General features: G+C 39.3%; 1 protein-coding gene across 5 annotated transcripts in view; it reads left to right on the top strand.

The window, feature by feature from the left end:
- INPP5A (inositol polyphosphate-5-phosphatase A) overlaps nt 1-24241 on the top strand; it is a 429845-nt gene that overhangs the window by 144864 nt on the left and 260740 nt on the right. For 4 of the 5 annotated variants that reach the window (XM_073353963.1, XM_078853839.1, XM_078853838.1 and 1 more), the window contains 2 exons: nt 6705-6805; nt 12497-12584. In XM_073353963.1, coding sequence (XP_073210064.1) covers nt 6705-6805; nt 12497-12584 — 189 coding nt within the window. Of the gene's footprint in view, nt 1-6704; nt 6806-12496; nt 12585-15988; nt 16059-16402; nt 16526-24241 lie in introns of those variants that run through there. The other variant, XM_073353965.2, reaches the window with a different exon arrangement.

Genomic DNA, 24241 nt, shown 5'->3' with positions numbered 1-24241 from the left:
ATCCTTCTTCATTGTGATCTGTTGAAATTAGACATTTTAACAGTAGCCTTATCCATCCCCTGGACATTTCTACTGCCCTTCACCACCTGTGTAGGACAAGAGCCTCTCTCTCTCTCTCTTCTAAGAGAGTGGGCTATGAAAACTGCCAAGTCTCACTGTGAATCAGCAGCAGGGAGCATGGAGTCCCAGGTGGAGAGCCCCCAGCTCCCTGGTGTCCAGGATGCAGAGAGGACTATTAATTTATTCACTCTGACTTTTAGTAAGATAGTATGCTCTATGAAGCCAAGTCATTCTCTTGCTGTGTGTTTATACAACACCTAACAAAATGGCCTCAACATTACTGGGACCTTTGGATGCTACTGAAATAGAAATAATAAATGTGTATTCAGAATTCTAAATATGCTATGTAGTCAGCCTGTGTGCACCAGAGCATGTAAAATAACTTTATATTATGACTATTTTTCTAAAAAACTTAAATGTAACTCTGTTTTTTTTAGATTTGTCCATCTTAAATTATTTCACAAAAGACAGACCATAAATGCAGGTTGTGTAGACAGATTTTAATGTGTACCCCAAAACACCAAGTCCAGAGTGCTCTCCATCACAAAAACCTTTTATTGTTCAATAGACAATGTTTTAGTAGCACTGGATATGTTCAGTTTGAACAAAGGCCACAAAGACAAAAAAAAATAAGCCATGTTATTAGTGAGTGTTTATCTAAAACGAGTAAATTTCCAGGTGCTGCATATTTGACTTGGTGCAGGAACTTTATTGCTTTATCTAATTCAAATATTAATGAAGCATTACATTTTCTGTGCTATTTTTAAAAATGTAGTGTATTAAACAGTATACCTAATGTACAAAATAATGAAAAACAGCAATACTAAATCTCTGAATACTTTTTATTTAAGCTAAATAACTATGGCTGTTAAGAATAGCAGAATTATTTTTGCTCTCGACTAGGGTTGCCAGGCATCCGATTTTCAACCGGAATGCCCAGTAAAAAGGGACCCTACTCCGGACGCTTTTTTATAAACTGTTTCTGTGCTGGGATTTTAATTGTCAATACTCTGCTTATCCAAATGTGTGGGTTATCACTAAATTTGAGAAAGATCAAACAGACAGTGGACTTTGTAGAATAAACCATCTACAGAGACATCAGCTTGGTAGGTGCGAATCCTTAAAAGCTCAACGCCATGTCCAAGAACTTAATTTTACATCCAGTTCATGGCAATGGCTAATTTAAGAGTCATATATCTTTTTTAAAACTAAATTTAGCTTAGTGCTAAATGCTAACTTAATTGCAGTTTGTAGTGTGATTGCCAGCAAAAGAGCTGCAGGGAAGAACACACATAATTGCAATGTAGGCAGAAGACATTTATAGTCAGAAGTTTAGTGTTTTTTGTTTGTCATGTGCTATGTAATTTTATTTCTAAACATAGTGTGATTTTAAAAACATGTGATGAGGTGCATGCACTCTACCCTTCTGATAGTTTTGCTTAAGTAAATCATGTAAGTTTAGACATTTGTTTGCTGTAAAATTATTGTAGTTCGTTTGCAGAAATTATGTTTCTGTGATCCCTTTATGGTCTTTGCTCCCTAAAATCTGGAAGGCGCAGGGCACCTCTTCTATATAGGAAACAAGTAGGAACAGCCTCTTCCAGACTGCGAGCCTCCCATACACAAAATCAGTTTACAAGGCAAGACCAAAATCTTTCTTTTAATTTCACCTCTCTTTATCTTTCAATATGATTTATCACTTGCAGTGGTGTAATTTAGGAGCAACTTTGTTGAAGTCAGTGAGATAAAACTGGTGTAAAAACAGAATCAGGCCATATAACTTCTTTTAAAATACCCATTTTTTGTGGGATTTAAAAAAGCATTTAGGTGCCTAAGTCCTATTGACTTGCAATGGAACTTTGCACATTGGAAAATGCTACCATTTATAGATTGGAGCAGTATACATCTTTCTAACACATATTTGAAGTCCACTCAATAACTACTCATTTTTCACTTATGCATACTACTATCCTGTACAAAAGTGTTTTAACATGGGATTAAAGTATAGAAACCATTTAAAGAAAAACATGTTACATCAGTGCAATGTCCTACATACAGTTTAGTATAAGGGTGCTTGACTAGTTACAAGAAATTCTGCTCAGGATTATTGCAGATTCAACCAGATCACTTTCAAGGTGACTATGCTGATGAGAAAGAGACTGGTGATGTTTGCATTTTAGTCATAAGTTATAGTATAGTGCTTTTGAACCAAGGCCATTTTTTAACAATCTTTTTCTCTTTTCTCCATTTCATTGCTATGTGAATTAATGAAATAACTTGGAAGGAAACCATAGTTATATTAGTGAGATACTATTCTCCTTTAAAGAATCAGGTTTCCATTCACTTAGGACAGTGGTCCCCGAACTTTTTACCTGGTGCTCCCCCTTATCCCTGTCCACACCTCCCCTCCCTGTGAAGCTGCGGCTGGGAGCAGGGCCGTGTCTCCGGAGTGGGGGGACACAGGCGAGGTAAGGGGGCAAAGGGTTGTGGTGAAGCCTCGGCTGCCAGCTGGGGCCCTGGGCATGGGGCCAGTGGCCGGAGCCTTGGGTTCCGGGTGTGGGGCCAGCAGCCGGAGCCGAGGCCAGGAGCGGAGCTGGGTGGAACTCCCTCTCCACCCCCTGTGGGTCCCAGCCACACCCCCGCCCCCCAACATTCCTCCATGCAGCCCACAGTTTGGGGACCTCTTACTTAGTAACTGACCTAGAATAGCATATTTGCTGCTCAAAAGATCAATTCTACCTATAAGTTTTTAGGTGCAGGAACGAAGTGATAGATAATTGAAATCTGAGGCACTAATCTAAAGCAGTTGGTATTCGGTTACTGAAATTTAAGTATTACTGTCTTTGGCTCCTGGATTCCCCACCTGTGTGAAAGCATATGTGATTAACAAATGAACACCCAAAATCTGTAGTTATGCTTTAAGTGTGGAGTTTGCACATTTTCTCCCTTGGAGTTGGCAGGCTGGGTAGGCAGGGGTGGGTATTACAGAAGGACAGAAAGTGGGCAGAGAATTTGGGGGCCATTACAGCCCCCAAAATTTAAACTTCAGGCGGCTGAACAGTCAAGTTTTGTGAGTAGAGAACATGCTTCTCTAATTCACCATTTGTTTCTGGACTTTTTGTTAGGTAGAATAATGCACAAAATAATTAATGGAGAAGGCAGTAGACTGGAGAAGAAATTGTGTTTAAGTGAATGGTGGGGCTCTGAAATTTTGTTCTTAGACATGCCAAATAAATGTTCTGGCCCAGATCTTAGAAATATAGGACTGGAAGGGACCTCGATAGGTCATCTAGTCCAGTCCCCTGAATTCCTGGCAGGACTAAGTATTATCTAGACCATCCCTGAAAGGTGTTTGTCTAACTTGTTCTTCTGTCATACCTGCATCGAAATCTATACGTGGAGGTTTGGTGGAAAGAGGGCCAGCGGTGTCCACATTGCAGTGTCCTCTCTACCCCATACCGTGCAGAGGGGCCTTCATGATCCAGAGATGCAGATTGGGCAACTTGCGGGACGTAGTGGGTTGGGTGGGAGTGGGGCTGAGGAGGACACACAGTTCCCCTTCTTTCTAGCCATATAGATTCCCTGAAAAAGAAATTACAGTCTGAGGTGGTAGTCTCTCTTCCATCATGCCAGAGGCCAGAGCTGATGTAAAAGTTTATAGCCACTGCATGGATGGCCCTCTGGCCTCGGACAGATCTCTGTGAACTGGGAAGCTATCAAATTTAGCAGCAAGTCCCATAGTCTTTTCCACAGGATCCAGATCCTACCTTCTCTGATGTAACAATAGAGGGAGGAGCTCTGTGAGGGTATCTTTGCAGAGATTTCCCTTTTATTCCCTTCTCCCAAGTTATGCCCCTGGGCAGGGTGGTCTAGACCGTATTAGAACCCTGTAGTTTTGTATATTTTAACTTTACTAAAGTATTTTTACTCAAAACAGGTTAAAATATTAAATTAAAAATATTGGTTTAACTTTTGGGAGTTAGACAGTTATAAAATAATTGATTTCATTGCCTGCTTTTGCAGGAACTGCAGTATCATCTTACAAATGTGATAGAAATGTTTTTTGTTCAGTGTCATTGTTGGTACTGTGTATTGTGCTAAACACAATGTTACTTGCACGGTATAGCTGACAAAAATGACTCAATTAATAGTGTGGCCTTAACCGTTCAGTTCACAAATCCTAATTGTTTTGCACTCTGCTGGACAAGGAGGTCAGACCTCTGGTTACCAATTTAGAGTAATGCAATTTTGTCAAGATTACAGATCACCATTAAGTTGCTAAACCACTGGTTATTTCTGATAGCTAATCTATATTCACCAGGAAATTCCAATAATATATAGTGAAAGAATGGCTGCTGAAAATAAAAAGGATGTGTTTTAAAGTCTCAGTGCTTCTAGATAACTTGTGAATGCTACTGAGTTCCTTTATTCCAGATTAGTGTATGTGGTACTTAGGGATGGAGAATTAGAACATAAGAACAGCCATACTGGATCAGACCAAAGGTCCATCTAGCCCAGTATCCTGTTTTCCAACAGTGGCCAATGCCAGGTGCCCCAGAGGGAATGAACAGAACAGGTAATCATCAAGTGATCCATCCCCTGTTGCCCATTCTCAGCTTCTGGCAGAGGCTAGGGACGCTATCCCTGTCCATGCTGGCTAATAGCCATTGGTGGACCTCGCCTCCATAAATTTATCTAGTTCTTTTTTGAACCCTGTTATAGCTATTAACATAACCTGAGCCTAGACTAGTTAGAGATTTCCCCCCAGTAGTTCTGCCAGCAGTCAATTGACAGTGGCATGCCCCCTCACGGGAATTCCATGAGGCGTTGTATCTCAGGTACAGGAAGAATGTGGCCAATGTACCTACCTTCCAACAGAGTATAGTATCCCACATCTTGGAGCGCTTGGGTAGGAGGCGCAGAAAAGAATGAGCGGAACCATAGTAAGGTTATTTGCTGTGCCCCTGCCAACTCCTGCAGTTGTCAAAAACACCTTTTGATGAAAGTGGTGTAAGACTGAGCCAGGTTAGGAGGCATATATGTCCTCTGACTATTTCCCCGAGGGAGACAGTCAACTGTTGTGATTAGCCATGTCATGGTCAGGTCTGAAGCCTGAAGGAGCTTTTGTGTGTCACACGTTGCTGAAGTTGGTCTGCCACCATCTTCACAAAAGTCTTTTATAGGATAGTAAGTTCTGAATCTGGATGAATTCACCATTATTAGTCTTTCTCAGCAAAAATACTTTGTGTTTAGCATGTTTTCCAAAGCCTTTTGTCTTTCAGTATTGGCTAATAACCAATTGCATTTCTAGCATTGGATTTTTTTTTTAAAGCTAATAGAGTATAAAAAACCTCAGACCAACAATAAAGCACATATTTTGTTAATTTTCTTTTTGCAGTTCAGTACTGTGAGCACTTGTTCACTCTTGAATTTTTTTATTTAAACTCCTTTGCTCCTATATTTTTCTTCAGCTTGGTTGAAAAATAGAAACGCCTATGGATATAGAGATAAAATCTTCCCATTTCTCCCAGTTTTGCCAAATCCATGCATTCAAAAATCAAGCCCCAAATTGCAATGAGATCAGCTTAATCATGATGTTTTTAAAATAAATTATTGGACTTTAAAAAAATATTGTGTCTTCTGGTTTTTGAGCCTTCTGAGAGAAAAGTGTGATTGTTTCAGGTTCAAAGTCCAATCTTAAATGTGTCTGCAAAAATGCAGATTTCCATGTCTGCTCTGTACACATTGCTTAATTTTTAAATGAATGCTGACAATGTGCAAAGCTAACTGGTGCTCACTGAGGGTAGATTAGTATGTGCTGTGTGGGCAATTATATTGGTCAGTTAGAAGCTACTCATGTTCTATAGTGATTGGGGCCATATAAGCACCTAACTAGACAGACATATATTGAAAATACCTGCTGTGCTGCAGCTAGGTGGATGAGATGATGCATATGCTTGTATGTCTGGGGACAAGGGCTACAAAATTGTATTTTCTGGAAAGTAAATATTAACTTAAGTCTTTTTGAAATTTAAAGTCAGTACAGTAGAACCTCAGAGTTATGAAAACCTCAGGAATGGAGGCTGTTCGTAACACTGAAATGTTTGTAACTCTGAACAAAACGTAATGGGTGGTTCTTTTAAAAGTTTACAGCTGAACAGTCATTTAACACAGCTTTGAAACTTTACAATGCGGAAGAAGAATGATGCTTTTAACCATCTTAATTTAAATGAAATAGGCACAGAAACAGATTCCTTACCTTGCAAAATCTTTTTTTAACTTTCCCTTTTTTTAAGCAGTTTACATTTAACCCAGTACTGTACAGTATTCACTTTTTTTTTGTCTTTGCTCTCTCATTGCATATTTCCTGTTCCAATGAGGTGTGTGGTTGATTGGTCAGTTCGTAACTCTGAGGTTCTACTGTATCTTGTATTCTGAAGCTAGTAAAGTTATACATTTACAAAGATCATTTCCAATATTTTGATAATTCTGCCAGTTGTTTGGCTTTGTATCTAACAGGCATTAGCTGAAAGAAATCCTATTAATTAAACATTACATATTTAGTCTTACTTCATATATGCCATATTTTAATAGTTGTGGATATAGCTTTGCTAATATTTGTAACTTATGTTCATTTATTTCAGATTGTACATACACACAAGCCACACTTTATGGCTTTACACTGTCAAGAGTTTGGTGGAAAAAACTATGAAGCTTCCATGTCTCATGTGGACAAGTTCGTTAAGTAAGTAACTGGAAAGGTGCATTTCTATCCTAGTATATGATTTCTGCTTGGAAGTGTAACAAATATTAATGGATAACATCTTATCCTGTAAGATACTGAGTATCCTTAACTCCCATTGACTTAATTTCATAGAATTGGGCAATAGTCTTGTGAAGGTATGCTAATTTGTTGTAATACCGCTACGAGTCTGTAGGGAAGTCTGGCACAAATTTAAGGCTTCATTTTCAGTTCAGGTTTCAGAGTAGCAGCCGTGTTAGTCTATATCCTCAAAAAGAAAAGGAGTACTTGTGGCACCTTAGAGACTAACAAATTTATTTGAGCATGAGCTTTCGAGAGCTACAGCTCACTTCATCGGATGCATTCAGTGGAAAATACAGTGGGGAGATTTATATACATAGAGAACATGAAACAATGTGTGTTACCATACACACTGTTAATTCAATTAATTTAATTTGCAAACTGGATACAATTAATTTAAGCTTGAATAAAGACTGGGAGTGGATGGGTTATTACACAAAGAAAACTATTTCCCCATGTTTATTTCCCCCCCCCCTCCTCGTTCCTCAGATGTTCTTATCAACTGCTGGAAATGGCCCACTTGATTATCACTACAAAAGGTCCACCCCCCCCACCCCCCCCCCCCCGCACTCTCCTGCTGGTAATAGCTCACCTTAAGTGATCACTCTCGTTACAGTGTGTATGGTAACTGAGACCCATTGTTTCATGTTCTCTGTGTATATAAATCTCCCCATTGTATTTTCCACTGAATGCATCCGATGAAGTGAGCTGTAGCTCACAAAAGCTTATGCTCAAATAAATTTGTTAGTCTCTAAGGTGCCACAAGTCCTCCTTTTTTTTTTTTTCCAGTTCAGAGTCTTTGCACTCATTACTGAATATTTAGATGTGGCATATGTTTTTTTCAGAAGCACAATACTACTGTTTTTTGAGGTATGTGCTGATGACCTCTGTGTATCTGATATTAAAATCTAGACCTTGGATTATTTGTTTTCATGCAGCAATTTCCAGTTTGCTAATATACTTTCACTTCTCAGTTAACAAAAATGATATTTAATTCTGTTGAAGGTAATTGGCCTTTACCATGAGGCATGGTCTGCACTTAAAAGTTAGGTCGACATAGCTAAATGGATCAAGGTGTGAAAAATCCACACTCCTGATCAATGTAGCTCTGCTGACCTGACTCCCATCAGATAGGCAGCTATGTCAATGGAAAAATGTTTGTCGATGTGACTGCCACTATTTGGGTAGATGATGTAGCTACACTGATGGGAAAACTTCTTCTATCGGTGTAGGCTGCGTCTACGCTATGGGGTTATGCCAACATAGCTACGACAATGTAGTATGTAGTATAAACATACACTTAGGTAAATAGATACTGTTACCTCAGTATTAACAGAATTACCTACATGTACTATAAGGGGAATACTTAAGGACTATTTCAGATGGTAAGATAGGTGTAACAGAGTGGTCTGCCCTTTTAAGGACCAGAGGCTTGGGGCCAGCCAGCTCTGTTCATTAATCAGATGCAGCTGAGGGGGAAACAGGTGTTCCCTATGAAAAGCAGGGCTGTCATCAAGATGGGGGAAGCAAGAGCAGCAGGGAAGTCCCTGGAAGAGGCTGCCAGAGTCTGCTGGGGCACAGGAGGCCGTGGGAACCTGCCGGGGCCTCAAGAGAGAAAGCCCTGGAGGCAGTGCTTGGCTGAAAGAGCAAGGAAGAATGTTTCCAGTACCCAGGAAATAGGGACAAAGAACTTGCAGAAGGGTTGTCCAGGAAAGAGTGTCCATTGTTTTTTTATGGACGTAGTGAGACCATTGTTGAAGGTGATCATGGAAAAGGAGCCTTGGTAGTGGCAGAAGATCCTCTATGACTTCAAGTCTGATGGACATTTTCGGGTTTGGACTCTGAGGATGTTTTCTTTGGACTTGGAAGCCTTGTGTGTGTTTTAATACATGAACATGGAAAAAGGTGTTATTGAAATAGGGAGTTTGAAGTCCTTATCAAGAACGCGAGGACGAATATTGCAATGCTGAGTCTTGCCACCAGGGAGTACTACAAGACAGGATGTCATGTGACAGTAAGGTTATTCAGTTATCTTCAGCCATTGGCAAGCTCTAATAATTAAACAATTCCATCTTTTGAGAAACTGTTTTCAAAATGCTAACTGCTAATGTATTTTCTTATGCTGCTACTTCGTAGTTGAAATCCAAACTCCTTGTGATAAAAGGTTGAGTCACAGCTGGTAGCATGGAAACCTGATATGAAGGAAATAGACGGTGAGATAGAGGAAGTGTAAAAGGAAGAAAAATTTAAGCACAAATAATTTATTTTAAAAAAACCCAATATAAGCACTGCAGGTTGAAAAGTTAAGATATTCAATTTGCTGAGCAATTGAGATGTCATTTTGTTCTTTCATATTGTCTTCAACAATCTAATATGCAAGGAAGAAATATTAATCATAACAAGTATTAGCTCCAAAATACATACCTAGACTGAGGTAGAATCTCAAGCCAATAAACCACGCTAACTCTTAACCTTCAGCAGTTGCTATTGTTACATTTCCTTTAGAATTTTCCCTATTAATTAGATAATATACTATGAGAAGACAGTATGAATATATTGGGATTTTAAAATACAGGCCTGGAAATCAAGTAACTGAGTCTACTCTCCCAACTGAAAAATAAATATAAAGGATTTTTGGTCAGGGCTTTTTCTGGGCTAAATGATTGTAGGAATGTAACAGTATTGATGCCAGTGTCACCTGAGGGGATTAAAGACAGCATACACTAGTATTAAGGTTAACTTTTGTTATTTTTATCCTCTCTGACATTTAATTTTGTATGTAATGATATAGTGCACCAGAAGATGAGATGAACTGACAAAAGAATTTCAGAAGCCTGACACTTCGGATGCACTGAGTCAAGGAGGAGTACTACAGTACTACTGTCCTTTGGCTAAGCTTTTAATTCTCTAAATGTATAGAATTCAGATACTTGAGATCTTGCATATTTGAGTAATTTAACTGAGTAGCTTTGTCTGCAATTTTGATTTTTCTGTTTTGATAGTTAACGCAGTTTTGAATGGTGAATTTTCAATGTGATGAAACTGTTATTTTTATTAAAGGGAAGAGGTGCAACATCTAATTTAATGTTGAAACATTTTTCATTTAAATAAAGACAATAAATGCCACTGTTCATGAAATGTAGCCATAGTGAGTTCTTTTCAGAAAGTAAATTATGTCCTGAAACCTCCTTCTTCTCAAATATTTGATTTGCTATTAAACCTTAATTGACATTACTGATGTAAATATTCAAGTTATATCAACATCAGATTTTCAGTTACTCCTCCAACGCCTTCAGTACTTTGAAATAATGTGAGGGTCCTATTCCATGGAAAGTAGTCAAACAGTGCCCTCTGCTGATTTTATTCATCAGTAGTTGACTTAGTGGACCTTTTTATTTTAAGTAAAAAAAAAAGATAGCCATTAAGTAGTCCTTTCATTTATAAAACTGAATTAATTTGCTGCATAATTCTGTGTAACTGTTCTGTTGTTCTTACTTTTTTTATAGTGGGGCCAATTTTATGCTTCAGTGGATTTGAAATAAAAATTATAATTTGGAATGAGCAACTTTTATATTGTAAATCATCAAAATGCAAAATTATTACTATGGATTTCCAGGGCTGAACATTTTCCTTCCCCCATCCCCTGCAAAAAATAGTTTAATCTTAGGTCAGAGTAGATCCCGTGCATTGTTATGGGTTGAAGAATATAGATCCCATTCTAGGCTATAGGACAGGATTAAAAAAACACAAAAGAGGGAGGGAGAGACCTTCTGTCCCAATCTTAATCTCAGTCATGCTTCAATAGCATGTATCCTCGTGATTGTCAAGGAGGGCAAGGGGCTATCCATCCTATCACTGTTTGTATGTATGACTCCCTCATTCTGACTACTGTCTGAGGTAAGCAGGAGGGTGGGGTAAGGTTGATAGTTGGATCACATGGCTATTGCTTGCTGACACAATGCTTTTGGGCTCAGGCCCTTTGAAATTTGTGCTAGGCTGACTGTCATTTAGTCAGTCGAAAGAATGTTCCCTGACATAGCTTCCAAAAGTCTTCTCCTGCAAACAAGGTAGATGGGCAAAGTCATATGTGCCATTGCTAATAAATAAGGTTTAAGATTTTGTCACAGTTATTTTTCAGTAAAAGTCACGGACAGGTAATGGGCAATAAACAAGAATTCACAGATGCCTGATCCCCACTGCTGGGGGCTGACAGCCGGAGCCCTGCCGCCCGGTAGATGGGGCTGATAGTCCAAGCCCTGAAGTCCCAGAGGTCATGAAAAATAATGGAATTCTGACCTCCATGGCAGACTTGTAGCCTTCCTAATAAATAGGGAGAGTAGCTTCTTCAGCTGTGGAGCTCCCATGGGACAGCAATTGCAAAGACTCATTAGCTGGATCCAAGTTCCTCCAACTGCTAAAAAAAGGCAGCTTCTTCAAACTTTCATTTTTTTGTTATTCTCATGAACTCCTGCCTTAAAAACCTCATGCAGGAGCACCTTAACAGCACCTCTTTCAGGGCTGCCAGGTTTTGTTCAACTTGTGCTTGACATTTTTTGACAGAGAGCAATAAGAACTGAACAGGTGTTGGGGGAAATAAAACCTATTCCCTCTGTACCTTAGACACAAAGGAGTTTGGCCAGGTAGGGACAAAAGGGAATGTTGAGTGGGAACTGAACTCTGTTGAAAACCCGCCCAATAGTGCAGCTATCTGTCCGCCAAGTGAGCCAATATCAAAACTGTTTGGAACATCTTCACTTCTCTTTGGGTTTCCCACACCTGGAGAGTAGCCTGCCACCGACGTTAGAGCAGGCAGCCTTTGAAGCCAAACATTCTACAGTCAGGTGAGCTGGCCAGCAAGGTTTACCGACTGTCTTCCAGAAATTGGGAACCTGGAGCTCAGATTTTAAAGCCTGCTAGGCTGGCTCACCCAATTTTTAAGAAATTTTAGTATGTTGAAAGTTTGTGGTTTTTCTAAGACCTTCATCTAATATAGATGGCACTTTGCAATACCATAGCTCTTCAGGCTTCAGAGTGGTAGCTGTGTTAGTCTGTATCAGCAAAAAGAACGAGGAGTACTTGTGGCACCTTAGAGACTAACAAATTTATTAGGGCATTATTATTATTATTATTTATTATTCAGTAGCCTATGTGGAATATATTGATTGATCTCAGTCCAGTCCTTAGTAGACAGGTGGCTATATTACAAAACCATCGGTTGTCAGAAACTGGCTCCCTTGTTAACACTCTCAGCGGAAAATCCAAGGACTGAATGGACATGCAGACTGAAATACCCTCTCTTATTGGTGCTCCCTTCAGGTTAGAGTTAAGCAGTATTGGCAAAGCAGTCTGAGGAAGATTGAACTGCAGCTGTTTGCACTGTAACTGTTCTGTGGGTATATGGAGAACTTCAGTCTCCAGGGCTGTCAGTGTGACACATTTCATCAACACTTAGGTTCACTTAAAATGTCTTTTAAAAATGAGAAATAATATGAACTAGGCCACACTTTCTTTGGTGGATGTTAGGGACATGTTGAATATAGTGGATGAAGGTGAAGAGATACAACAGATTTGCATATGCCTTCATACTGATAGTCTTTCATTTATGTCTTTCAGAGAATTGTTATCAAGTGATGCAATGAAAGACTATAACAGAGCCCGGGTTTACCTGGATGAGAACTACAAGTCACAGGAACATTTTACGGTAAATTTCCTTCTTCCATGAGATTAGTTTAATACTCAATTCATTTATGTTTGATCTTGAAATTGTTTTACCCTAACTGATGTAAGGATTGGCATTAGCATGCTCTGTGATGGTGGGGATTACATCTTTTCTAAATGTACTGAATGTGGGTAGGGATGTTCAAATTGATTTGTTTAGAAGAAATGTATCTGTTAAAATGTTAGTAGAATGTCAGAGTTCATGAAAGGCGAGTTTCTGCGTTTTTTTGTGCTGGTCATTGGTAGATCGTTATACCTCCATTCAAGGAAATGTCACCAGGCTACATTTTGGGATGGTGCCACACTTGCAGTTTTATTAACTGAAAAGAGATTGGCAAACATTGGAAACTTTGTTATGGATCTTGAGTCTGATTCATATAACTGTGAAGGGAAAAATCAGTGTACAAACAAACTTACCCACGTATCAGTGTAACATTTAGGTAAATGTGAAAATGAAACACGGGCATAGGAAAATTCACACCTTTTTATCTATAGCGGAAGAGACCATTTGGTGACAGCCTGAATTTATACAATAAACAAACTACAGCTACCATTTTATTGCATGCCTTCCCAGTACAGCAGTACACCCAATAGACTATTCAGCCCCACTGTACCTTCTTCCCTGACTCTGACCGGACCCCTCCCTCCATGCAAGTAGCGTATTTTCATCCATCATAGCCCATCCTATATTGACTTATCTTTTTTCTACATTGTTTCTCCAGGGTCCAGTCAAGGCAATCCTCCTCTTTCTTCTCAGGGTCACTAGCATTAATCCAAAATGTGTTGTTAAAGCAAATTTTGTACTGACAGTTTTGCTTTCCTTTGCTGCTGTTGCTGGCATGTTGTGCTCTCCTTTATGCTTCTCTGTCAGCAGTTGATCAGTCCACTGTCCCTTGTACTCCTCAAAGCAATCTGATAGCATATTCAATGAGCTTATGTAGTCGAGTGACTTAACTGCTGACACACAGAACTATCCAGCTGTATAGCTTGTTCTTCTCCATTTCTTCATATTGTCAGTCAATCAGAGGGTCCATAATATGACATTGTGATATGACCTGCAGTATTGTAGAGGTTGCTTAACATTGTTGGTACATCTGCACTGGTTACTCTGGCTTCTCCACTTAACTATTCTGCTGCAGAAGGTAGCTGGCCCATTTGGCCATAGCAATAAACTGAGGCATCTTCACATCTTCTCCCATTCTTCTGTGAGTCCTAATTGCAGTGTCCTAGCATAATCCAAATGTCTCTCAACAAGTTAGCACTATACAATCTCAATAAAGCACATGTTAAATGTATTCAGATCTGGCTAAATGACAGATCTCAAAAACTAGTTTATCAAGTGGGAATTTCTAGAAGAGATTCTTAAAGGTCTGTTCTGGCCTGGCACTATTTTATACTTTTATCAACGATTAGGAAGTAAATATAAAATCGCTGCTGATAAAAATTTGTGGATCACACAAAAACTGGTTTAATGGCAAATAATGATGAGGACAAGGCAGTCATACAGAGCAATCTGGATCTCTTGGTAAGCTGGTCTCATTCAAACAAATTGTGCAAATGCAAATTTACACATCTAGGAACAAAGAGTGCAGGCCATACCTATATAATGGGGGGAGGAGGAATGTAGCCTTGCAAGCAGTGACTCTAGAGGATTTAGAACATGAGCAATGCTGTGGCGAATAGGGCTACTGTGATCCTTGGATATATATAAACGGGAGAGTAGTAGGACTACAGCAGTTCTGGTGTCCACATTTTAAAAAGGATATTGAAAAATCTGAGAGGGTGCAGAGAAGAGCCACAAAAATGAGTTGAGCGCTGGAAACAGTGTGTTACAGTGAGAGAAGTAAGGAGCTCAGCCTGTTTGGTTTATCAAAAAGATCAAGAGATTACTTGATTACTTCCTTCAGTGAGGGCAATTAACCATTAGAACAACGACCAAGGGCAGTTGTGAATTTTCCCTCTCTTGAAGTCTTGAGATCGAGTGGATGCTTTTCTGGACGATATTGTTTATTCAAACACAAGTTATTGGGCTTAATAATGGAGTAGCTGAATTAAATTCTGTGGCCTGTATAACGCAGGATGTCAGACTAGATGATCATAATGGTCTCTTCTGGCCTTAAATCTGATTCCTTGAATAAACTTTAACTTATAGCGGTGGCTTAAGGTCCCTTAGGAGCTTAATTCACATGTGGAACTGGTCACAGTGGAGTGTTGCTTTGCCATGCTCCCTTTCCACCTTTTCTCCTCTCCCTGCTCTCATACACCTTCTCAATCCCCTTTGTGCCAGGAGCTAAGGTATGACACAAGAGGTAGCATAGTGGGTGGAGTCACCTCTGCCAGCTTTACTGCAACAAACATTCCCCTTAGACTGGAATTTCCCAGTGCAAATATCCAACAGCTTTAAGTTCAGTTTGCATCACTTAAGTGTAAATGGCAGAAAGTGACTTGGTGGATAGGAGAAACCAGTCTAAAATGCATAGTGAAAAACGGTGAAGTTCAACCCTATGTAAATATGGTGTGGATTTTATATGGATGTGACCTATGCTTGTGGTGTTAGTTTTAGACAAAGGATTAGGGAAGAACTTGTGTGATTCCTTTCCATTGTATGTAGTCTTAAGAGACTGAACCAAATAACAAAAACAAAAAATAAAGCTACCACCTGCCCCTACTACACAACAACCTAAAAACCCAGAAAAGCGTGCACGAGAGAGAGGGGTTCATCTTCATCGTAGGCTTTTTTTTATCTTGTCACTTGTTATAGATCACGTACTGGCACTTTGAAATTATATACAAGATTCCTTGATACAAAGACTACTATCACAAATTAAAGATACATTTTTAAACATCATGATTTGAACTGATAAGAGACTTGAGTCCTGAGCTTTTAGTCTTTGAGCTCATGCACTTTCTGCACTAGATAGATTTTCAAAAGGGATTTTAACTACTAAGTTGTGTCCATTTAGGGTAAAGTTTTATTCTTATCTTCAGTGTGGCTTGGTACTTTCAGGATGTTATTCATCTCCCCAATTCCTCATTAGTTTTGTTTCTGGTTGCAAAGGTCTTTAACTTGTGTCGTTTTTTTCCATTCCTTCTAAGGCATGGAGTTGGCAACAAATGTAATCCCTAATAATTGTGTGTGTGTATAATATGCCTGTATTATATATCTATATATAGATATATCTGTAACTTTTTATTTTTTTTAAAAAGTAGAAGTTCTTCATATATGTTGTGAAAATTCTATTTTCTTTAGAACTACAAAAGCCCAAGTATTCACAATGTTGCTAACTTATACCTCTGTTATTCTAATATCCCTTTTTCTTCAGTATTGGCAGTTGTAGCCTCTGTGGGACTTTCCTTGTCTTGGTTTTTGCAGAGCTAATCCTGATTTTGCTGCCCACAATTGCACAGCTTGGCTGCCTCGGAGCGCTGATTCAAGGCTTTGACAAAACACCTTTGGGTAACATGGATCCTCAAAATACACCTCCCTCTTTGAAATTATAAGGAATGTTGCTTATTGGATATATTTCATTAACACTATTTAGAGAGTATAGTGCACTGACAGTGATATTCAAGGAGCTTTTGCGGACTTCTTGATAAATAGGATTCTGCAATAATTCACTGGATGGTAAACAATCAAAATAGTCCATCTCAAACCCAGACAATCTAAGATTAGTGATTGTGCCATCCGCAGTTGTGTATGGTGAGGTTTTTGGTTTAAAGACACTTCCCTGCAGTAGCTGTCAGTACCCAGCTTGTGAATTTAGATAAAACCTTAATACATTTAAAAATAATTCTCTACAGCTGCACTGTTTAGCCTGAAGGAATTTGATGAACACCTCTACTGCTTCTGCAGCGGACAACTGGACTCTTACCTCCTGTTGGCTTTTGCAGCAAGCATCCCTCAGAATAAGAAAAAGGTCAAAGGTGAGAGATCTCATTTGGCAATGGTCACTTGTCTAGATGCAGGGAATTGCTGTGCAGCTTTTCAAACCCTGCTATGATTGAGCCTGCAGCTAAAATTTCCTCATGCGACTCTACAAAAACAAAAAAATCAGCCCTATCAGATTCCAAAATGAACAGTTATATAACATTTTTTAAACGATGTGAAGATTAATTGCTTGGCACAAGGTAGGACAGCAGCCACTACATTAGGGCTCATGCATGTCAGCTTTGGGAATATGACAGTGTTAGAGTTAAGAGCTCCCAGCAGTTATGAATGAAGCTTGTGGGTGACAACCATTGAAAGAGTAAAGGTTGTTTCCAAGAAGTTTCACTAGCTGAACAGTCTGCATCAGTATTAGTTCAGTTGTGACTGGAAACAAGTATGGCCAAACTGGTTTGAACAAGAACTGACTCACATCTTAGCCTACAAGCCTAACTTAGGATTTTTCTGGCAGTTCAAAATACCAGTAATTTTTTAAAAATTCTGCTCTTAGTAAATCATCATTACACAATCATACAACTGTAGACAATTTTACATATCCTTTGGCTAATACTAAACAATACAATCTAGATATCAGTCCCAGTCTCTGCCAGGAGAGTTTGTATAAGGCCTTCATAGGGAGGGTGATATATGGACGCTGAGAAAAGGTAAGAGGCAAGGCCATAGAAATACCTATAAATAAATAAGGTGAGTCTTGAAATTTTTATTGAATTTCCTGTTCTTAGTGTTTAAATTCTCTGCTATAACTTTAACTGCAATCAGTGTAGTTTTTTTGTAAAGTCAATAAATTATCAGTCTTCACTCTCACGGATGTTTTGCAGATGGAAAAAAAAAGTAAAACTTTTAAAGGGGTCTCTTTATTGGTATTAGATGAGGGACAAGCAACACTGAAATGGGCCATGAGGAACAGGTTTTCCCTCAACAATTATCTTCTTAGTAATAATGGGATGGTTCCATTTTTATGTTGTTTGACTAAATGCCAACTAGTAACCATCACTATTCAATCTGTTCTGACTTGAAATGCCTCAGATCATGGCAACCTGAGTGACTTCAGTGACTGCTGTATGTATTATGTTAGGGTGGAATTTGGCCCATAATGTCCTTGAGACTGTGCAAGACTATACAGTAATGGAGACACTTCACATGTTTAGTGTACACCAGGCTAATTACTGGTCCATTGAAGTGAAGCATGTGTGGGCGTTTGCATATGCTCTTGGCATGCAAGAGAACTGGTAGTTGATGAAACAAGGCCCTGTGATTTCTTTTCAGTTTTAACCAGGCAACTCCTTAATTTCTATGACCATTGCTTTCTTTGCTCGGAATAAGCAAGGCTACTAGACATGAGTAAATTAGGAAATTATAGTTATAGGGCACACCCATGCCTCTCCCACCCTCTCCCCACTCCCACATAGAATTTGAAAATTTGTACCATGGTAGCTACAAAATGCCCAACCATATTCCTAGTATATACAGGAAAGTCCAGTACAAACCATCAGTCTAGCAACACTCTCCTTGTCAAAGGTCAGAGAACTGTGAGCAAAGAGTTTGCAGGCACAAATTCAGAATGCAAGGCTCCTGCGTGGCTGCACTGAAGGCTAGTTTAGCTCACTGACCTATATTTATTAAGTTTCCTCTGATTTGAGGCTTTTTTATTTCTTAATATATATGTTAGAAAAGGTTTTTTACTAAAAACCAACAGACAGAAAAAACTCCCCAGAAACCCTAAATACAGAAACCATTTGAACATGAGGATTTAATATTGTGGGAGGAATTTGTGAAGGTGGGTTTTTTTCCCACTGGGCTGACCCCTACAAAGTCCTGACAGTCTACCCCCTTGAGTATAGAACATGAAGGACCTCACAGGGCCTTGAATTTGTGAGAGTGTATTTTGAGGGGTTGTATATGTCTGTGAGGGTTGTAGCTGTATTCTGGAAGAGGCTTCACATTGGGATGGAAATTTACTGTTGAGTACAGACTTATTTTTTTAAAAGGCATAATTTTAATAGATAATACAGCATTCTCGAGCACTTAACTGCAGTAAATCAAACACTTTGTAAAATACACTGTTGGTATATATATTTGTGTATTGAAGATTCATCCTGTCCCTGTTAAGAGTTGATGGAGTTTTAATTGGTCCATTAAAGTGCTGGTCTTACCTTTAAAAACAAACAAAAAAACCCTAACCTACAGTTTTCCCAGTGGAGAGATATAAATGATGGTGGCGTCCCACAGTGGTCTGTACTGGTACCAGTGCTGTTCAACATATTCATAAATGATCTGGAAAATGGAGTAAATAGTGAGGTGGCAAAGCTTTCATGTGATACAAAATTATTCAAGTTAGTTAAGTCCAAAGCTGACTGAAGAGTTACAAAGGGATCTTACAAATCTAAGTGACTGTGCGACAAATTGGCAGATGAAATTCAGTGCTGATAAATTCAGAGTAATGCACATTGGAGAACTTAATCCCAACTATACATACAAAATGGTATGGTCTAAATTAGCTGTTACCACTCAAGAAAGAGATCGTAGAGTCATTGTGGATGGTTCTCTGAAAACATCTGCTCAGTGTGTAATGGCAGTAAAAAGTGAACAGAATATTAGGAAACATTAGGAAAGGGATAAGTAATTATGGAGACTTATATAATGCCACTAAACCGATCTGTGGGCCACCCACACCTTGAAGATTGTGTGCAGTGCTGGTAGTCCTACCTTAAAAAAAAAAGATATATTACTCCTGGGGGCATTCTGTGCCAAAAAAAAAAAAAAAAATTCTGCACACCATATTCTAAAATTCTGCAAATTTTATTTTTCAAGATAACACTACATAATCATGCCAGTTTCAATTATTTTGGTAGTTTTTCAAAATACCTATCAGCAAGTATGTCTGTAACAATAGAGAGAGAGAGAGAGACAAAAATTTCCTCAAAAGTAAGGAGTTGAAGAAACCCCCATGACAATCCAGTTCCTGTTTCTCTGCTCCCCTTCTTCCCCACAGAGCCCAGCCATGCACCCCCACCCCCAGCCAATACACCCAAACACCCTCCCACTAGAGCCCAGCTGTGGGGCCCCCTGGCCCAGATACCCTCACTTCCTCCCTCCCCCAGATCCCAGCTGGGGCCCCCCAAGCCCAGACACCTACCCCCTTCACCTCCCAGAGCCCAGGGACCCAGAGGGAGAAACAGCTTGATGCTCTGTCCCAGGCTTATGTGGAGTTTCCTGCACGCCACCCTCTCCTTCCCTCAGGGGATGCTGGGAACTACAGTTGCCAGGAACCCTCTAGCTCCTTCTCTCTCCCCCCAGTAGTGTCTTCTATGTGCAAGCTGAGCTGTAATTACCTAAGAGTCGCAATTCTTCAACAAAAAAACTTCAAAAATAGACTCCAACAAGAAACTGCAGAATTGGAATTAATTTGCAAACTGGACACCATTAAATTAGGCTTGAATAAAGACTGGAAGTGGATGAGTCATCACACAAACTAAAAACTATTTCCCCATGCTAATTTTTCCCCTACTGTTACTCTCACGTTCTTGTCATCTGTTTGAAATGGGCCATCCTGATTATCACTACAAAAGTTTTTTTTCCTGCTACTGATAATAGCCCACCTTAATTGATTAGTCTCGTTAGAGTTGGTATGGCAACACCCATTTTTTCATGTTGTATGTGTGTGTGTATATATATATATATATATATATATATATATATATATATATACACACGCATACAGATATACTCTTCCTACCGTATATATATATATATTCTTCCTACTGTATTTTCCACTGCATGCATCCAATGAAGTGGGTTTTAGCCCACTAAAGCTTATGCTCAAATAAATTTGTTAGTCTCTATGGTGCCTCAAGTACTCCTCGTTCTTTTTGCTGATACAGACTAACACGGCTATAACTTTGAAACCTGCTCCACCATAGATTTCCTGTGTGACCTTGGGCATTTAGTTTTTCTGTGTCTCGCTTCCCCACCTGTAAAATGGAGATAATAATATTTCCTTACCCCATACAGTACATAATAAATTAAATACGGGGGGAGGGATAGCTCAGTGGTTTGAGCATTGGCCTGCTAAACCCAGAGTTGTAAGTACAATCCTTGAGGGGGCCATGTAGGGATCTGGGGCAAAAATTGGGGATTGGTCCTGCTTTGAGCAAGGGGTTGAACTAGATGACCTCCTGAGGTCCCTTCCAACCCTAATATTCTATGGAATTTCAAAATTACATTAGATGTAAAATTTCAAAACTTGAAATGGGCTATAAAGCATTAGGTATCCTTGGAGGGGAAAAAATGAGAGAGCGAGAGGGCTGTTCCACCCTAATGGTGGTCCATGTAAGTACACTGAGCTAATGTTAACGTTTAACAAGAGGATTACAATAGCAAGTAAGTGTCCTAAAAATAAAGAAGGGTAACATTTATTTAATAAAGTGCATTATTTTATCTTAAAATTATGTCCTCATTACTAAGAGAATTGTAAAGTTAATTTTTGTTAGATTAATGATATTTGAGTAATATTTTCAGTTGAGTCTGTTTCAAATAATTGGCCATTAATTGAAAAAGGAAATTGAATTGAATTTATCTTGTACATAAATCCTGTCAAAGTTATTAATGGGTCTCAGAAAATATCAGCCTGTTCCCAGAAATGAATGGAGCACACTGATTCTTCTGAGCTGATTAGCTGTGGCAGTTTGGAGTTTTGTTAAATAAAAAAGATGATTTAGGAAGAGAGACATAATTGAATTTAATACAGAGGGGATTCAAATGCCTGATTAGTTCTGAGAGACCATTTCTTCTATTAAGCAGTTTCATCAGTAATTTTTATTTTTACAAAAAATGCAGATTTTCACCAGGAGGTGGAGCTAAAGTATTAGCTTGTATTGTAAATAGGTATCTCAATACTGAGAAAATCTGTGATTTAACTTGTTAGTTTAGTAAACATGTAATAAATACAATGTTGCTGCTGTGAGCATTTTTCAAAAACATATATTTAAACAGTAAAAGAGAAAGTGAATTCTACTCATAGGTATGAGTGACATGAATACAAAAGCTCCTTGGTTACAGGAAGAGGCCCAAAAGATGTTATGTTGCACTGCTGCGTAAGCAGGGCAGTTTGGGTTACAAGTACTGGGATTGCCCTAGAAGCCAGAAATTTGAGAAAGTGGCAGCACTGAGTCCAACAGAAACTGAGTGGGTCACCAAAGACCTATGGGATCAGGGTTTTTCAGTGTGGGAGGAGACTTGAGGTTGTATCACAGGGCAGGGTAGAGCACAAAGAACTTTCTAAAGGGCAATTTGTAGCCTCAAGAGACTGGTTTTAGAGAAGAATATTTAGAATCTGACTTGGATTTCCAAGTATTCAGAGGCTCACCTATCATTTCAGACCAGATTTAAGTGTTGTTTGCACCTTAATATATGGATGTGAAAGGTGGAAATCCACCAATGGTATGGGCAGATGTTTAAATGCCTTTGAAAGAAAATGCCTCAGAAAAATACTCCATATTAAATTAAATGAATTCATTTATAACAAATGTCAAGATTTGTCAGAGAGTTCAACAACTTCTTATCTCCAAAGTTTTCCAGAAAAGAAGATGGAAATATCTGGGACGTGTGTTAAGAATGAAGCCAGATCACCATTGGGCAGCTGGAATAACACACAAAAGGGGCTGACCAAAAGAGTCCCTCGATCAAACACTAGTTAGAGAGTGAAAACTTATGGGACTTAACAACATAGAAAACGTGCAAAGAGCGGCTCAGGTAGACAAGGATGGCAGACCATTGTGCCCTAGGTGATGTCTGATGGCAGAGGAAGGATTCATTTTTCATTGTTCTACTGTGGTAGTTGGGAAAATTTTCTGTAGATCAGTTTGGGGAAGGTCAGAGAGATTTTAAAACAGTACACTCTAGAGGGGACCCAAATAATGTTATAAAAATTACATTGGTGATATTTTTCATGTCTGAAAGAGGCAGGTAGTAATGGGAGAAAGCAAAGCTCTGTAAACAATGGAGAGCATGTGATCTTGTTTAAAATTTTTGCAGCCAAAATAATGGTATCAAAGAGTAAGAAATTTTACTTGTAACTTTTAGGGGACTGGATAATTCTAAGGCTGTGTTAAGGACCGGTCAGTTTCTGAGCATGGGATCCAGCTCACTATGGGGTTTCATTGCAGGAAGAAGAATGTCTGGTTCAAGGAGACAGAACCATGTTAAGACTCTTGTCTAAAGTAAGCCAAAAATTGCCCCATCTTCCCACTAATGGGAACCCTATTTTTTTCTTTCTGCTCTTTCACTGTGAACCACTTACATTCATTTCCTGTTTCAGCCATGGGCCGTGTCCCACCACTGCACCACATACAGCTGTTCTTCCAGGCAAGACTTGGGGCTGGTGTCTGCCCACATGTCCAGGCTTGCCAGGAGCAGTGAGATGCTCTGGCACAGACCAGAGCAGCTCTGTGCAGCAAGATGGGCTGGTGGAGAAGACATGGCTCCTTTCTGTGTGAGGATGAGGATTGGAATCCTCCCCCAGTCAGTGGACTGGGACAATACAAGAAATTTTGTTGGAGACGAAAGAGATTCTTGATTGTAGAGGGTTGTGGGGTCACTGTAAAGGAATAAGTGTGACTTTTGCATGTGGAAGGAGACATATGGGAAAGAGATGAAAACCGAGTTAGTTTTGCTTTTCTCCCTCCACCTTAGAACACAAAGGATGAGTACACTCATCCTTAAAATTCTATTGATTAGGAGAACATTGTTTGGTAGTGGTAATGTTTGGTTGGTGGGTAATATTTGCTCACTCAGCTGAGATTTACAACCTATGGCTGCTCATATTTCACCAACCGCAGTGACCAAGCATTCCTATTTCTGGCTGCTTAGGATGGGCAACTTTTCCTGTCTGATGTGAGCTTCCCAATTATATTTTTTTAACCTCCAAATTATATTACTGGAATGCATTCTATATAGGCTGATTGGAAGGCCAGTGAGATGCTTCAGCCAGAGCCAAACTCAGCTGCTAACTTACTTAGGAATGCTAGATCTTCTTGTTTGATTCCCATCTGTTAGCTCAACGACACTGATGGAGCCAAATGAAGTCACTTCCATTCCTTATTGGATTTATATGGTCTAATATTTGCCAAGTGTTTGACCACATCTTCTTGGCAATGCCCTTCACAAGTGGTTGCTGCCAGTAGCTGCCCTTACTAGGTTAGTATGCCAGCTGAGGTAGGGTCCCAGGGTATGACACTGTGGAGCACATGCAGCTACTTGGAGCCACCAGTGAGAAGTGAGTGAGTTGCCAGGACTAGCTGCAAGCCATCTGCCTTCATAGGTGCAGCTGTCTACTACACAGAGGTAGTTGAACTCACTTCATGCATCCCAAAGAGCTAGTTAAGTGAAGCATATTTCAACTATTCTTCATAGACTGCACTAGCATCCACCTCACTTCCAGTTTCAGGCTGCTGGCTAAGATCTGCATTTATAGGTCTATCATAGATGCCACGTATATGGAAAGTTTTTCTTTTTCTGTTAGTCTCCTGAAATAAAAATTATTGTATGTAAAAGTAATACTCTGAAAATCCTTGAGCACCTTTACTAAAATATTCTGGAAAGTTACGAATATATGCTCGTCACCAGACTTTGTGCATCATTTCTAAACAAATGTCTCCACTCCCACACAGTTGACTCACTTTATCATTGTTCTATTT

Source organism: Lepidochelys kempii, chromosome 7, assembly GCF_965140285.1.
Source record: "Lepidochelys kempii isolate rLepKem1 chromosome 7, rLepKem1.hap1, whole genome shotgun sequence".
Taxonomy (NCBI): domain Eukaryota; kingdom Metazoa; phylum Chordata; order Testudines; family Cheloniidae; genus Lepidochelys; species Lepidochelys kempii.
Note: the sequence above shows the minus strand (reverse complement) of the source record. Positions and strands in the feature narration are given on the sequence as shown.